General features: G+C 40.4%; 1 protein-coding gene across 1 annotated transcript; it reads right to left on the bottom strand.

Annotated features, from left to right (window-relative positions):
• Positions 1-306: 306 nt before the first annotated feature.
• piwil2 (piwi-like RNA-mediated gene silencing 2) lies at positions 307-12,412 on the bottom strand. Its single transcript, XM_041042118.1, has 23 exons — positions 11,990-12,412; positions 11,778-11,883; positions 11,522-11,636; positions 10,675-10,853; positions 10,381-10,468; positions 9,709-9,819; positions 9,297-9,418; positions 9,002-9,122; positions 7,192-7,272; positions 6,993-7,106; positions 6,684-6,872; positions 6,458-6,542; positions 5,931-6,023; positions 5,121-5,261; positions 4,697-4,810; positions 4,367-4,555; positions 3,517-3,618; positions 3,276-3,392; positions 2,935-3,023; positions 2,511-2,616; positions 1,988-2,241; positions 1,062-1,169; positions 307-463 (listed from the first exon to the last, which is right to left on the bottom strand). Exons 1-23 carry the CDS (start codon positions 12,410-12,412, stop codon positions 307-309), a joined length of 3,204 nt encoding a protein of 1,067 aa, XP_040898052.1.
• Between the last annotated feature and the right edge of the window lie 5,462 nt (positions 12,413-17,874).

Consider the following 17,874-nt stretch of genomic DNA (forward strand, 5'->3'; position numbering starts at 1 on the left):
AACAGAACACTGACCAATAATTTTGCCACAGGAACACTGGCAAAAAAAACCAAAAAAAAACAAAACTGAAAACTTAAAGTCACAACTTTGCAAACTCTGGGCCGGAACTCATTTCAAATTTAACTGCTTAACATTTTGTTTCATTAGACTTGAAATTAAAATGTACATGTACTAATACGTCACACACATTTAAATAATTTCAAAAGAGTTAGCTATTGTTCTCTGATCCCAGTGAAATTGACACTATATTTCAAAGTCCTAAGCGCGTTCCTCATTAATTCAAATGAGTTGTCAGTCTGGTGCAGCTCAAAGGAAGAAGAGCTTGTCTGATAGCTGGATGGCCGGCTCTGAGTGCAGGTACTGGCCAGACAGGAAAGCCAGTTTGTGGGCATACTTACACGGTGCTGGAACACGAATGGTGCCTGGCCAGTTCCAGTACAAATGGCACATCTTGAAAGTCAGCCTGGTGTGGGACCAAAATAACAAGGTTAGATGTGTTTTCGAACTGATTTAACTGGTAACCTAAAAGCCTTTCTCATTTTCAATGGCCTGAAGATGTACAAAAAAATATCTATGGAATAACAGCGACACTTAATGTACTAATGGATTTTTTCATTTGGCATTTTTCACTAAGCTGCCAGTGTATTAGGTAACCTAATTAAAACTAATACAGTCTAATCCTATAACCCTGTAATATTTCTACCTTCATGAAGGTGAATGTTCAGTTGCTTTATTTCTGTATTTCCTTGGATGTGATTTATTTCTGTACTATACATTGCCTCACTGAGTAATTTACTGTCTGACAACACAGTTACTAGTTGGCCATCCAGTCAGTTTACTGTTTACTGGTGTGAGTTGAATTAGAAGAAATTTACAAAGAACTTCAAGTCTGTTCAGTTTATACCAAGAATCTAAAAATCTAATGGCATGGACTGACTGAGCTAGATACATGAAAGACACTTCCTGCATATTCGCAACATGTTATGAATAAACAACATGTGAATGTATATCAGCAATAATCAGAGTGATACTTAGTGGTAAAGAAAATGGTTTATAAGTACCTCTGTAAATGGTCTGGTGTGAGGTTTGCTGTGTTGTACAAGGAGATGTAGCGTGTAGGAAGTCCACAGCCCTGGTGAATGTGGTGTGCTATCAGAAAGAAGTCCACCCTGAGTGGAAAAAAATATCACTTCAAGGTTAGAAATGTTATAAATAGTCAAAATCAGATACACTGAGTCTTTGATGGTTTCCTTGTCAAAGAGCACATATTTACAGCTGTTGCCAGGAGACAGGGCTGCAGCCTTTTTGATGTACACAGGTAGAAAAGATCAGAACCAGTGCCTCTGTTCCACTGCCCTGCCATTTTCATGATACGCTCATGTGAGTTTCTTCCGGTCGTACTTTCAGTCTGAACACAAACGGCACCACTGTCAGACAGGAACCAACTCAGACCACTGTGTTCAGGTGTGCTTGTGTGGTTTCTTGGGGTTCGATAACTAAGTTCACATTTACTGATTTTCTTTTCAACTAAACTGCCATTGTAAAAGCAAATTAAAGCAGAGCACCAGCCATCTGGGGCCTAAGACTGGATTCAGACTGAAAACTGCTTTCAGAAATGCAGCCTTCTCACTGATTTTAACAGAAAACACTGCTTTTGCATATTGGAAGTTTGGAAAAAACAAATAAATAAACAACACAGGGCCATCCTAACTCACCTTTTATCAAAGCACAGTTTAATGTCAGCCTTCAGTGCATTTTGTTGGCCAATCCAATAGAGACAGAAAAAAATAGTTGATTATGCTATTTTTTTTTTTTTTTTACCCCACAATGAGTGCTACCTTTATAATTATAGTTTTAAAAGCCTGACACAGAAACGAACAGCAGTGTAGCATCTTGACATCTGATCAACCTTCAAATTAGAATAAAACTAAGAGCTTAGAAGAGGATCTACTGACAACTTGTTCACTTGGATAGACTTAAGACTGACCAGTCTTTCTGAGTGAGGGTATGATCCAGAACAGTCCCAGGTGGAGGAATGCCAAAGGTGTTTGAAGCCCAGGAGAAGAGGGTGGTGCTGATGTGCTTCTGGACCACGATGAAGACCAGCTTGGGCTCATAGCTGGGGAAAGTCTCGAAGCATTTGATCAGCTGTGGGATCTCGTACTGCTCCACCATCGTCAGCTGGCTGTCTGACACACCGTCCCGATACACCACAATCTTCTCTGGCAAGTTATGGTTCACCTGCACAGATGAACATAATCAAGTGTTATATCAGGCATAATTAAACTATTGTTATGTAACCTTCATGAGCACCATGTGCTTGTCCTTATCCTGACAACATATCCAGACACAGATTGCAAGGATGTTTTTATTAAGATGCTGAACCAGCTCAGAGGAACAAAGACAAGGGAGCAAAAGTCTGTGATCCTTGGCTAAAACATTTAGGTGTGGTTTTAGTAAGAGGGACTGAATTGCAAGGCATTCTTGTAATGCTTGATTGTAGCATTTACCTCATAGTACTTCTGCAGTGCAGCCAGTAAGCAAACTCTGAAGCCATTGATCAGTTCCTCAGTGGGCGTCTGGAAAGTTACTCTGGAGTACCAGCGGGTCAGTGAGCTGGAAAAACATCCCATGCATTGCTATTAAGGTATTACCACTATTATGCTATATTGTACACTAAAAACACTAATATGCAGATTGACTTAGTTTATTGTGAGGATGTTGGCACAAACACAACCTTAAAATCTGTTGGTCCCATTTATGTAAGAAGGGACTCAGAGCTTTGTGCATGGGGCAATAATGTCAAAATTGTACTGGTAGATAGAAACTGAAATGAATCCTCTATCATTGTACTTTGTGTTCCACATGAAAAATATTCAATATAAACAAAAGAAAAAAGAGAAGGAGAAAGGAGAAAAAAGAGAAAACGTGCACCTGTTCACACTTGCAACAAAGCCCATGACTGATCGATGTGCCTTGCTGGTGTCATGGTGGACATCAACTCCAACCACCATCAAGTGTTTCTGCTCAAGTGAGATAAAGGTTCATCACTTCCTTGGAGACTGCAGTAATGTTACAACCTCTCATTTTCACATGAATCACAACATCTGTGTGATGCTGTTCCAAGACTGTGGCTTCGACTTTTCCTTCAAATAAGGTTCGTATAGATTGTTTTCACAAGCAGAATTGTGTGTAATGAATAGTACCCACCAAGATATCTGCCTCTAAACTGTTCAGCTGTTAACACTCCCGCTCTTGTAAGGCATGATACTCACCAGGGGGACGTTGACAGTCCATAGCTCTCCTCCTAGCTTGCTGTTTATCTGCAGGAGTATCTTTTGGGCAATGCTCTTCAGCTTCTGTTGCTGGGAGATCGTCCGAACATTAATGGCCTGATGACAAGTGGGGAAAAAAAAACTTTTATCTGGTAGAAGATATTTTTACACACAGTTCCAAACTGTTTTTCGCCAACTCAAAAACAGCCATGCCCAAACGCTTGGACAAACCCTACAAAACCTGGGATGGGATGGGACTTTTAACACAGCAGAGCTTCTTGATGGCACTGTAGAGATCGTCTCTGTTGCCGGACATGATGCACACTACCAGCTGCATGTTGGGCTGCAAACAGATGAGAAATAGAAAACTTACACAGGATGAATCCAACTGCATCGCCAGCATTTCTACATGGTCAAAACCTGTGCAGTTCAAATTTCTTTCTTATGTGCTGAACATCACAACATTCAAAAGTAATGACAAAGAAAGATGGATATTGTGAAAGTAATACTTTGAATCTAGTCATATTCTGCACTTTATTAATATTCTTCCCCTCTGAATTATAAATCATTAGCAGTCATGTTAATGCAGTTTGCAAAACCATGCAGGGCTTGACAGTTCACAGTTGCTCAGGTTGCCCCAGGCAACCAGACTGGAACCGCTGTCAGTCATTTTGTGGTCTTGCTTCTGTTACACAGTTAAAAATAGAGACAGAGCTAAAGTTTTAGATGCTAGCAGCTGCTATTCAGTCACAAGTGTTTGTGAACATCTAATCACTAACTGATCTATAATTACTGCAGGGCAAGTATTTGTAAAGGTGATGTTAGGTGCTCTTTATTTATAATGCAATCTGCTATTTAGCTAATATTCCTCTGCATGGCTTTAGCGTCTTTATTTCAGAGTAATGGTAATCATATCTTAGAACAGAAATACCAACACTTGTTTATATATGTTTTTCTTTTTTTTCTGTTAGTTGGCTTTAAAGTTTGTCGCTCACACACAGGAAAGCAGCAACATGACATGATTTATCTGTTCTTTAGTACAGGAAGTGAATCCTTATCCTCAAGTAGTATTCTAAATTTAAATGTCATACTTCACTGGTGAGCTGAGAGTGGATGCTCTTGACGTAAGTCTCAGTGCGATCATCCCTCAGCTCCACACGAATGGGCCGCTCCAGTCGGACCCCAATAGGCCCGGCCACCTTTTTAAAGGTGGAAACCAGTTCCTCAGCCTGCTCAGCGCAGCGGCGAGGGTAGAAGATGGCCCAGATGTTCAAGGGGATCTAAGAGTAAAATAGGTCAGTTGGTGAAGAAACACAGTAATACAGCAACCATTTCTGAGGCCAAGGCTCAATAACACATGTGGCTACACACTGATGCTTGAAGAGGGCTAAAAATAATAATAAAAAATAATAATAACTCACAGAACTGATTGAAGCATCCCTGGAAATCTCTCTGGACCAGGATACAGCAGAGCTGGCGGCAAAGGATGAAGACTGCAGGCAGATGGTTTCAAGGGGCAGAGTTCTACCTTTAATCTGCAACAGAGGAAACACATTCACAATATACTGTCAAAAATTAAAGTGTGCTAAAACAAAAATGGCTAAGGAATATAATGAAATACAAAAAGCAAAGGCACAACACAAAAAGAACATCAGCACTAGATTCTAGTGTCTTGCTACCTACTTGCTTCCCACCACTGTACAACATACAAAAGTGGAACGTGGCTCAAATTCAGAATTCACTGTACTGTCAGACTGAGAGGATGGGGTGTGATACTAGACAAATACTGCATTTATCACGTTATCCACAGACACTTGTCATCAGTGAGGTGACGCATATTCTCACCACTAGAATTTCGGAGCCGATCTCCAGTCCCCACTGGCTGAACTCCTTCAGACTCTCAGGGTTGGTGCTGATGTTGTTCAGAAGCTGCTTTATTGAGTGGATGTGCTGGTCACCGCGCACACTGATGTGCATGCCCAGGTCCTACAACATATGACAAATACATTCTCAATAAGTATGCAGTCAGGTAATTTTGATACAAATATTTTCTGCCTTGAATCTTTCTAAGATGACAGATACTGTTTTGGGTCTCTGTTTTCAATCCTTTGGCACAATTCACACTTTTCATGTACTTTTGTGTATGTTAGGGTTTGGGGAGAGGGGAGGGTAGTGTCTACCTTCTGCTGCTGGGATGACATTTCTGACTTACACTGAAACCACAAGATACACCAGGTTTAACTGTCCAATGTTAACTATCTGCCAATTATGATTCATTTATACACTGTTTCATAGATAGATCTTGGGGTTTAAACTTTTAAACCCTTTCTGATATTGATAAGACTTAATTATTCAGGTATATTGGACTTCCAGATCTAAAGATCAGATTTGACAAATGGAGTCGCAGTGTATCATATCATTACTGTCGCACAGTGTCTCTGTCTGGTGTGCAGCAATTACATTATAACACTCACACTCAAATTGGTGGCAACCTTGTATCATGACTCTGCCTAAGCTATCATTACAAACCTACCTTGCCTACTTTCAAACAATTGCTTTTTTTTTTTTTAATAATATATATTTTTTAAACATGTATCATCTTTACAGCTGGGAGGTGTTAGATCTGAATAACAGGACAAGACCACTGTGCTTTACCTTCATAGCTTTGAAGTCCTTCCTCATTTTCTCAGGGATTCCCGTCATGAAGGAAAGCTCTGGCACTAAAAGGATCTCTCCAGTAATGATTTGCTGCAATACGTCAATATAACATTAACTACACAGTGAAGTATTTATTGCTCAGTTGCTTTTGAATATAATACCTTCAATATAATCTCCTCTTTGCACCATTATGCATCTGGTGGACTAACAAACAACCTACAGTAGTTGTTTGTACATGGAACAAGTGTTACTGGTGCCTGAGTAGGTTGCAAAATAGTGCAAAAAGTGCCTCTCACATAAGAAAATATGGGACAGCTTGTTAAGAGAAATTATTTTAATTTTGTGTGTTTAAGTGCACTTACAAAGGCCTGACATGCCTTAACAATAAAGCAGATTGCAAGACCCATTTTAGCCACAAGGTGGCATTCAAGTTAAAGTTATCAGTAAAAAAGGACACCTGAATGTTTGTCTTGAGCATTTATTATTATTATGTTAAAATAACAGATGATTAAGTGAGGTTTTACCTTCCCTCCTGGCTTAGACCTCTCCTTTGGCCGATGCATGAGCAGAGGCTGGTCCATCTCTTTGATTGTAATCCCATAGTTCTTGCTGTTAAAATGTCCATGCAATGCAATGACAATTGAATTATAACAAATACGTGTTTAAATAAAAAGAAAAGACAGATATGACAGAAGAGTTTCAACAGTTTTCTGTTTAGTTCTGAAGAGTTCATGGAAAGATCAGTCTCACCTGTAGTATTCCAGAAAGGTGGTTTTTGTGCCATCCATCAAAGAGAAGGTGTCTTTGGGTGACTTGTTCCACTCGATGGCATCAATGCGGTAGGTGCGGTTGTTGTAGCGGGTGATGACGATGCTGCCAGTCAGTTCTTTGGTGCATTCGTCTTGGAAGTTTTCCTTGCTCTGCTGGTACAACATGTTCCTGGCAGACAGCAGATTATAAGCTTGCTAATCATATACAACACAAAATGCTTGATTTATAAATAATAATTTCTCAGTGACCTTGCTAATGTTGGTATGTTGCTATGCTGTGTGAACTCACATGACATCCAGCACAGAGTCATTCCGCAAGACTTTGTGAGAAACATCCACACACAGGTACAGGCCTCCATCTGTGCGCTTGAAGCAGGCTGAAAAGCCTGGCCACACCTGAAGCCTTAAAAACAAATGTTTTTAAAAAAATACTATACCAAAAAACAAAAACAAAAAAAAAACCCAATGCAATACCTCTCAGTACTGACCGATGTTTTCCAAGAATGACTGCACTTTCTGGATCGTAATGATTTCGCCCCACCAACTTCAGGCCGATGAGTTTCATTACCCTTGGAAAACAAGAACAGTGGCTCATGTCCTGTCATCTGTCAGTAACAGTAACAGTAACAGAAAGAGTAAAATAATTACGGTTGCTTAGACTGTGCAATTAAAGGACTTTTACAAATACAAAGAAAACTGCTCATTTTCCCAAAGCAGTGTGTCTTTGTCTGAAACATATTATTAAGAAGTTGTGTGCAGAAATTTGGCCACATCAAGGCAAATGATACATTTTGTTGATTTTTTAAAATGCCTTTTCTCAAGTGTTAATGCTCTGTTACTTTTTATTTCATGAACTTGAAAAAAATAAACAGTAATTGTGGCATCTGCAAAAGTCTGGACACCCTGCTGCAACACTACTAAAACACTCAGAACTTCACTGACTCATTAGGCCTTAATTGACTTGTTAGGAATTGGGAAGCAGGTCTTCCTGTTCAGTCTATTATTGTCTTTCTCACTAGGAATTCAACAGCTGATGATTGTTCCAGTGTTGAGAACAAACCTTGTGGTAACACCAAACAACCATGGGCTCCTCTAAGCTGACTGAGGATCTGAACATGAAGCTTACGGATGCTGACAGATCAGGGGAGGCTATTAAAAGGTATCAAAGTGCTCCCAGCTTGAAATCTCACGGTTCAAAATGTCACTGAAAAATGGCAGTTTAGGGGAACTGGGGAAGTCAAGATGACATCTGGAAGGCCATGAAAACTTTCAGGTAACACTGGCCATCTGCTTGGGAAAAAAAGGCAAAATAAACTCTGACATGACTGCAGAAGAGCTGCAGAAAGGTTAAGCAGACGCAGGAGTAGTGATGCATCGTTTCACCATGCCGTGTTGATTCACCAACAGGGTCTACATGGAAGAGACATCAGAAGGAAGGCTTACCTGCAACCTCAGCACAAAAGTCAAGTGCTGAAGTCTGCAAAGTAACATCTGGATAAGCCAGAGTTGTTTTGGAAACAAGTGCTGTGGACAGATTAAAAAAGTTCACAAGTTAAGATTAAGATTTGGCTGCAATCACCAAAGATGTGTCTGAAAAAAAAAAAAGGAAAAAAGAAAGAAACAAAGGAGCAGGAACTGATGAAAAAAACAAAACAAAACACCTTGACATCAAGTCCACATTAGTTGGATGCCCAATTTTTGCCATGCCATAATAATTTCTTTTCCTGTTTTTTTCATTAAATCGGTTTGTTCAGTTCTGTCTGTTTATGAAATAAAAAGTATAAACAATGCATTTATTTAATTTAGTCTCATTTTTAAGGTCTCTTTGCAGCACCGGTTCTATTTACCTCTTCTCTGCCAAAAACCAACAAAAGTATAAAATTTGCCCAGCGGTACCCAAACGTTTACATACAACTGTACCTTACAGTTGCTAAGTTGCAACAATACACGAGACATACAGAGAACAAACAGCACTTATTAGTCGAAACACAAATGACTAGCAAATTGACAGCACTGAACTCGCTGAATGCAATCTTTAGTGAAAGGAAGAAGAAAAAAGCTCCTTAAATAAGGAAAAATATTCAAAACTAAAATCCACTAAAATGTCACTGTTTGAGTGGATAAAGGGCAACTGTAACTTGACAGGTAAAGTAGGAGATCACTGCAGTTACTTACTATTAACACCTTCAATCTGCATACTGATGCAGGTGCATTTCAAGATGATAAAACTAAAGCAGTCAATCTCAGACCAAGCAGGGACAGAGCCTTATATAAAAAAGCCTAAAATAAATAAAATACCTCCTGAGAACCACATTGTAGAACGGGATGCACAGATCCGAGTTGGGTGGCAAAATCTTTGTCATCTGGATTTTGATTTGTATTTCCTCACCATCTGTCCGTCTCAAACTCTTGAGAAGAACTGTCTGCAAGACAAAAATATTGTGTGTTATTTACAGTATTCTGCACAGTATAGTTAAAAATTAAACACTAGTAAACTGTCAAACATTTTTTTTCAGTAGTTTCAGACCATTACAGATAATCAGTCACCTACATACATTTAGATTAGAGAAATTATAAATCATCACTGTGATACCCACTTCATTCAGCTTCACAGGCAGGTAGAGTATGGAGCCATCAAAAGCCACAACATCTCCTGTGGTTGAGCGATGATCTTTCATCATGCCGAAACGCATTGCCATTGATTCAACATTTGGACTGAAAGATATGATTAGAAATACACACTAACAACAGTACTTCTCTGTCGCAATTACCAGTACTGACTGACATGATCGATTCAACAATGGCTGCTGGAATAACCTTGTGGCAATAAGCATGTCCCCTCTGGGACTTTATTAACTATGTTGCCACTATGTAATTTTAGCTTTGATTCACATACGGAAGTTCAATTCATTAACAAAATTAGAACAGTTTTACACGCTACATTTTTTATTTTTGTTGAATCATTGCTAAAGAGAGGAAACACATCAATGACACATGATACTTACGTGAATGTAACATGGTACTGATAAACGGCTTCGTTCTTGCAGTGAATCGGGATGTGGTTTGAGGCAATCGTTATAGGAGCTCCTTTTGTTCCAGTCTTATTGGGTGGCTCACTGACCAGGGGAGTATATACATACAAACAGATCATTTCAGCACAAGTCACACAGTCAACTAACCTTACATGATGAAATGTGTAATTCTTTAAAGCTAAGTGTCCCTAACATGACATGTTGACCTCTAGCACAGAAGGCCTATTAACAGAACATCTGCATATACTGTACAGACACGTGCAAGAGGACATATCACCTCACTAATCTCTAATTATAAATCAATAAAAAAAGGTCATGCCAAACACTTGCAGTGCATTCAGAATCAAACCTTTTGCTTTAGTTGGTATGGAAGAAGACTAGATGGAGGAGTAATGTAACAACTCGTAATACCCAAATCAAGCTCCTGATTTGCTGGACTGAGCAGCCCGTCAAGACAGCGTTCTCTCACCAACGGCCTTTGTGCTCCAGTGGCCGAATGATCTCAACTAAGGCTGAAGGCCTCAACAAGAGTCAACATGCCACAAACGTAACCAGTGATACTACATCTGCCTAACAGAAGCTGGAGGATAGCTTGGTGTGCCGGGACCCCAGGAGGTAAATGCAAAGGAGAAATCGTGTACTCACCTGACTGGCTCAATTTTCAGCTCTTTCTTTGCTGGTGCAATAGAAGAAAACTCCAGGACATCTTGAGTGGTGGGCACTGGGGGTATGGCTGCTTCAGATTATTTGCATTTCATTAGACTTATTACAGATTGTGTTTACATACAAGTGCTTTAACACAAGTTATGAGGTCAAGCAAAAGTTACACATTGTATTAAACTTTCTTGCCTTAATATTCAAGAAGCCTAAATATCCACTTTAACTCATCTGACGCAAACAAATGCACTTTTGAGGAATCCTTTTTCAAAGTTTTCCTACCTGCATGGGAAGGCTGAGAGTAAAGGGCTGGTGCAGGTTCAGAGGCAGGAGAAACTGACTCGGCACGACCTGGAGGAAAAGAGGGAAGCAAAGGGCGCCCTCTTCCTCTTCCAGGATGCGGCATTGCTGTTCTTCCAAGCCCCACCATTGTCTGTGGGAACAAACTTCGGCCATGGAAACTGTAAGACAACATTGCACAATGGCCAGGGCCGCATATCAGTTTTTCCAGTACCATTAATGGTTGCAGTAATTAAAAATATTTGTATAGGCAACATGTCTCTGAAGACAGACCATGTTTTATTGATTTTATTGCAAATATTTCTGTGACAAGAAAACAACAGCAACAACAAGAAACCTGCAATGATCTTAAATGTAAGTTAAAAACAATCTTTACTGGGGGGAGAACTCAACACTAACCATCATGAGAAACTGTACCTTTGTATCTTTCTACTTCAGAAGTCAAAAGCTGGTCTCACACTTTCACAGAAACAAAGCTACTCCACATACAGTGTCACCACTTAAGTTACACTGACCTTGTCCACAAAAATTACAAAGTGAAAGCAGCGCCTCACAGCAACATGACAAGCAATGTATGCACTATCTGTAAATCTGATGACAACAGAATGTAAAGAGGTGATGATACAACTTTATGATCATTAAGGAGGCTCTGCATCATGTGCTGTTTATGTGCAGTATGTAATAGTGTGTTCTGTTTTCAGTGTCTTTTTTTCCCAAAACATTTATTCTACCTTTCTCTTTACATATGACACAATCAAGTGAAGGAGTAAGAACATCTAAGAAACCCGGTTAGTCAATAGACAGATCTTGACACTCCTTTGCCTCCTACCTGCTGCCTCTGCCCATCGCCTCTTCAGGTTGGCTGATACTCACTAGGCTGCTGATGACACCTACAGAGGCACCTTGCGGCTTTACCTCTCCCATATCTCCAGCTGGTCCACATCCTGAAATAAAATTTAACAAATCAATTCTCATGGTTCTTCTGCACACACACAGTGACACTACTTAAACTTGATTTTGCAGTTTTTTTCTGAATGAGTCAGCACAATTGTTTCAATTTGTAAGTCCAAGTTTTAAATACAGACCAACTGGTAGTGTTCCTCTTCCCCATGAAGTTATTGAGGGCTCAATGCCCATTCCTCTAAACATGGAGACCAGTGCTGATCCTTGACCCACGCTAGGCAGGTCAACCTGAAAGCAGACAAAAACACTTAGCAGCTTTTCAAGTGAGCAAATAATAATTAGAAAATGTAAACATGCAAAGGTATACGTGTATAGACGCATATCTGGTTCTAACCTCTTTTGTTGTTTGTACGGAGGTCTCTTCTGACAGGCCTTGAGTTTTGGTTTCACATGGAGGTGTCTGTTCGTGCTGTGGCTCCAGACTAGGCAGGATAGCCCCTCTTGCCACCCCTAACTTTGGTTCAGCTGCTGGGAAGAGCAGTCCTCTGGCTCGTCCAACTCCTCCATCATCAGGCCACACCAGCAGTCCTCTAGCACGCCCAAGCACAGGCTCAGTACTGGGTATAGTTACTCCTCGTCCTTGTGCAGTATCACAAGGAGTGGCGAAACCTCTGGCTCGTCCTACGCCAGGCTCTGCTGCAGAGAGCAGCAGCCCTCTACTACGTCCTAAACCCAGCTCTTCAGGCTGCAGTCCTCTTCCGCGTCCCAGCCAAGGGACGCCCGTCGTACCACCGAGGTCAGGCTTGTTTGGATCCATTCAGCCAACTTCTGATACCACCAGCTGAGGCAAAATGGATGAACTGCAGGGACCAATGCACATAATAAAAGTTATCAGTACACCTCATACTGCTGAAATGATGAAAGACTGTGTTGATGGAACAACGGGTTGTTAGGTGTATGTAGTGTCTTTATGAATATGTATGAGTGTCTTGATTCAAGGTCCCTCTTTGGCCACAACCAGAAACGCTTTACGTGTTAACATGCATTTTAACGTCGTCTAAACACAAACTCTCCAAGACGTTAATTGCGCAAATGGCATTCCTAAAAAAATCATTCTATTTATCCTCTCATCAACTAGTTAACTTAGTTAACTAAAACCAGACATAAGCATTCATGTTAATACTTTGCAATTACTATACGACAAAAGTTTCCTACCGCGCTCTTAGCGTGGCGCTGCAGTTAGCTAAAAATGATCGGTAGCTAGCTAGCTGAAACACGTTGGAGAAAATGACACAGCCGACGCCGACAGCCACGGGCTAGAAATTAAATACAACCGAAATACTTCCAGAAAACTGAGCAAGTTTCCAGCAAACAATAATACAATATTAGTTATAGATGCTGCAGCATGAGAACACCCATACAATCCACGGGTGTGTCTTTTACCTGGGTCCACACGTCAATTCTGCATTAAATCGGTCCAACGACTGGATTTGAAATGTAGGCCGACGGAATCTGCTCTCCTGTAACCGTACCGACGAAGCAATCAGGATTATGCAGAAAGGCACTGGTGTACTTGACCTTTCAATCTTTCATTGTCCACTCACAGGACACTGGGGGACTGCGTTTTGTGTTGTCGCCCTCTGGTGGTAACCCCCTGTGTCCCTCAGATGTTCAGCACCTGAGCAAATCTAATGCAATGGGCAATCAGTGTCACTTCTCATGACAGCAGCCTCAGTCTGTTGATGCACCTGTTTGTAACAGGTGCACCTGTAACTGACTTTTAATAAAGACTCGTGAGGTGAAGGTCCTGGTTGCCCCCAATAAATACAAATCAAATTGTTACATTTTGACATTACATAAGCTGACGTATTGGGCCAAAAATAAAAACAACAGATTATTAAATTTAGATAAAGCGTTATGGTATGCTTTGAATATATACCTATATTCATTAGTTAGAATTTCTATCATTAAAATCTTTCCACAGGAGTTTTTCTGTGCTTATATTCAGTAGTGGCCAGTAACAGCCCACTAAAGTCACTGGGGCATAGTACATATTTTTAAGCAGCTTGGTGGTGGTGAATAATATGTTTGACAAGCTCAACCATATGGTGCCATTATCTCTAATCTGCTGATATTATATGGTTATTCACAAGCCATTACACAACCAGCCAGTTATGTTCCCGGTCTATGTGGGATAAAACACATTTAAATGGGCCAAGTGATAAGTAAAATGTGCCTTTTTCAACAGGGGTTGTGACTCTGGCCTACACAAAATGAAACAAGAACCATGTTCATATTTAAAAGACTTGAGAGAACACCTAAAAATTGTTACTGTGTGATTAAAGCAAACAAATAGCTAATCTCTGCTGAGACAGTTTTTAGTCTTTTGGGAAATTAACCAAATTCTGTACTGCTGTTTAAGGCATTCACGAGGAATTACTAAAAATGGCAAGTCTTATGAATCTTGACTTTATCTTGGATCCAAAAAAGCACTACTAAAAATAAATAAACATAATGAAAATATGTTTCACCACCTACTCAAGGTCAGCTGCTGAAATGAGCATAACTGTGTCTCCTTCTTGTATGAAGAAAATAAATAAGAATGTCAGTGGAGGTGGTCTAACAATTCTTAAAAGTCCAAACTGCCTCAGAGCTTTGGTTTTCAGGTCACCAGTCAGGCGTATTGGCAATTAGTCTTAAACTCTTTTGAAATAATCACAAAAATGTTCCCAGAGGCCCTGAGGTGATGACTTTGTGCTCACACCTGGTTCTGCAGGGATAAATTAATCACTGTTCCAGAGAGTGACCATTACTCTGGTTCTTTTATTAGATACAGTTTTTGGTGGAGTGACCAGATGGGTTAGTGCGTTTCCCTGCTGTCAGACAAACACTCCTGGAGACAGCTTTTAAAAATTTAAGGGAAAGCATTTATTAACAGTTAGATAGTTAATTTGATTGATGAAATTGTCTTTTTTATTTCTTTTAAAGTGAGTCTTTAACAGACTCCATTTCATCCTTGGTTGCCTGGAGAACCACACGAGAAGCTAAAAACTAAAATGGAGTGTGTCACCTTGTGTTTTGAACCCCCTGCAGCTGGAATGATCTTGGTAGGCCTGTGATGTGTCTTTGAGCAAGGCATGCTCACTCCTACCAACAGCAGAGATGGGGTGGTTTGTAGGTGTGAGAGTGTTGCACATTAGGAATATGAATCAGGCTCAGCATGCTCACTCAGCAGACCCAACTCCTCGGATAAATAAAGAAAATTTGAAAAGCCCTGTCCCCTGAAGTGATTACTCTGCTTTCCCACCACACTGGAATTCATAAACTGTCACGTTTGCCTCCTTCTTTTGTGCATTTTGTACCTTTGCACTTTTTTTCACTCATTATTCGGCCTGGAGCTTCTCAGCTGGACAATGGTACATAAAATATGAACAAACAAACTTTAGTCTTCAAATCACCAACACAACCAAACATTATTTGAAATAAACAGAGATGTCCCTAAAGCAGCAAACTAAAATGCAGTGCATTATACACATTTATCAGGCACTTCCAAAGTAACTTACATTTTTCTAACATATACAAACACACTGGGAGCAAATTTAGAGTTCAGTGTTTTTTTTTTTCTTAAATGGTATTCAGAATGCAGACACAAAAGAACCAGGGACTGAACTACAAACTCTTTTTAAATGGCAAATTTGCTCTACCACTTGAGTTACACACGTTCACAGATGCTACAAACTGTACCTCTGTCTGTCCAGATGATACATAATTTGACATGATGTTGCCAGACCAACATGTCTTAAATTAGTGTGTACACTGAAGAAGAAAAGACCCTTTGAAAAATATGGCATTTAATTTGACAGTGAAGTGGGTATCTGAGCACTGTAACTTTTTCAATAATTTAAATGTTTAAAAACTTAAACGTTATTCTTCAAAGCACTTTCACCACAATACCCGTGGGTTAAAATATTGTTTGTCATTTGGAAGTAATCATTCCTTTGAGTTCAGCACTCAATCCCATTTAAACTGTTCACAGGTCATTTCTGTGGCCAGGTACTTCTGAAACAAATGTGTTTTTCTATTTTGATACTCGCTTACATTTTGTTGTCATGATGAAATTACCTCTTTGTTCCCAAGCTCCTGCTCTGTGTCTGATTGTGGCACTTTATTAAGGTCATGTTCGCAAATCCTCAATTTGCTGCCAAGAAAATGAGATAAACAATGTTTATCTCCCCGGTGGCCTATGAAAAGGGACAATCTCCACCTGTCCGCCTTCAGCTGCAATCTACATCTAAAGAACAAACATTTGACTTCAACTGCCTGATTATGCATTATGCCAGTCCATGTCAAAGGCACAGATGGGCTCTAAATTGACATAGTCAGTAGCATCACCTGTCATGTCTAATGCATTGTGTCTGGATGGGACCTGGAGGGTTCCTTTTGGCAGCATATTCTGACATTTAAACATCAGAAAATGATTGACATGTTAGTGTAATTACAAGGCAAAATGGAAAATGTGATGGCAGTCTGCATCACTCCTGTGAAAGGACACGTTTACTTGATGTTTTGGAGTCACTGAGATTTATGCCACCTGATTAGAAGGGAGCCAGGACTTGCTACCAAAAATCACATGGTCTCACATGAGGCTTGTTTATTGGACAGAGTTTTATTAACATGGCATCCAAACAGGCCACCAGGGATTTTGGCATCAAGGGGGATCAAAACAAGCTTTACATTTTTGAGGTCATCTCCTGCAATTGTTTTGAATTAGCTTTCACTTCTGGCTCACCACACCACAGTTTTGTTAAAGGAGCACAGAGATCTGCATTTTCAGCTGTCTTTGTTTGGTAACCTGGTTTCACAGTGAAAAAAAAATCAATCCTCAAACTAATTTCAAAGAACCACATTAGATGCATGAGAATTAACAGGATTATTTTAACCTGAAATCAACAAGTTAGCCCAAACAAGGGCATGACCCTTTTGGTAATTCACTTTCACTTACTTTTAAGAATGACTTGCTGTGGAAATTGCTAATAGATGCTGACATTAATGTTGTATTAAAAGAAGAAGAGCCAAGAAACATTTATTGATACAAAAGCTAAAACCTTTTGTTGCTAGCAAATGGTGTTTTAATTTCTGTTTGTCCACGTACACTATGGGTCAAAGGTTTTAGAACGTTCCCAGTTTTCCAGTTTTTATTGGAATTTCAGTAGCTTCCACAAAGATGAATCAGCTCCATTAACTGTTAACAATTTGCAGCTGATTTAAATTTCTCTTGTCATGCTTTCTCCTAACCATCTCTCTGATGCTCCCAAAGCAGATGTCCATACCTGTTTAACCCCTCTCATTACAAGACCCTCAGGAGGGCTGAAAGAGCCACTGACATGCTAACAAGTTGCTTTGCATAAGTCCCGAGAGCTTGCCTCAGAAGCTTTCCACCTCAGAAACCTGATCCATCTTTTCTGACATCTACGCAGAAATGGGCCAAATTTCCCTGACAGCAGGAGATCTAACAGAAAGTGCCAGTGGTCACTTCCATTAATCTGATGTGACAATCTTTACTGACCTGTCTGTCAGACTGAGTAGTAGGTAATGGTGACTAAAAGGCTAAAGCTGTGTGGTGGCTTGCATCTGAGGAGGGGTGGTGGTGTTGATGGTGGTGGTGGGGCAGCTATGACAGACTAGGGGGTGGGTGGGGGGGGGGGGAGGGGGGGGGGGGGGGGGGGCGGTTGTGAGGAAACAGAACTGGCCCCTCCAGAGCCTGAGGGGACAAACACACCACAGCTGTTGCTGCCTGGACGATGATGCAAGCAGCCAGAGTCCTGGGAAGCTTTCCCATATGTCCTTTCTGTCTCCCAGCATCATCAGCGGTGCTGGAGTTTTCTCTTTTGATTTGCCTTCAGTGCTTAAATTTGAGGGGCCAAGACAACCAAGAAAAGCATCATCACAGAACAACAGAAACAAACACTGTCCACTACAAGAGACCATCCAGTTTCTGTTAAGAGGTTTTGCTTTTGAGAAATAATCTATTTATAATCAGGTGACTTCTTTCTCCAAAAAAGGCTGTTGTCTCTCTTCTGCCCCGTGTGAGTTCAGTTAGTAGGTTGTCTGTGCGTCTGAAGTGATGCGTCACATGGTTAGATGCGGTTTGCGCAGCGCAGTTCCCCAAACGGCTCATTCTTCTCGGGGTCGTGCAGTGAGAAACAAGCACTTCTGGAGCAGCCAGATTTAGATTCTGTAACTTTCTTTTTGTTTAAATTTCATAGTTTTGGAGCAGAA

This window comes from Toxotes jaculatrix, chromosome 7, assembly GCF_017976425.1.
Source record: "Toxotes jaculatrix isolate fToxJac2 chromosome 7, fToxJac2.pri, whole genome shotgun sequence".
NCBI classification, from domain to species: Eukaryota; Metazoa; Chordata; class Actinopteri; family Toxotidae; genus Toxotes; species Toxotes jaculatrix.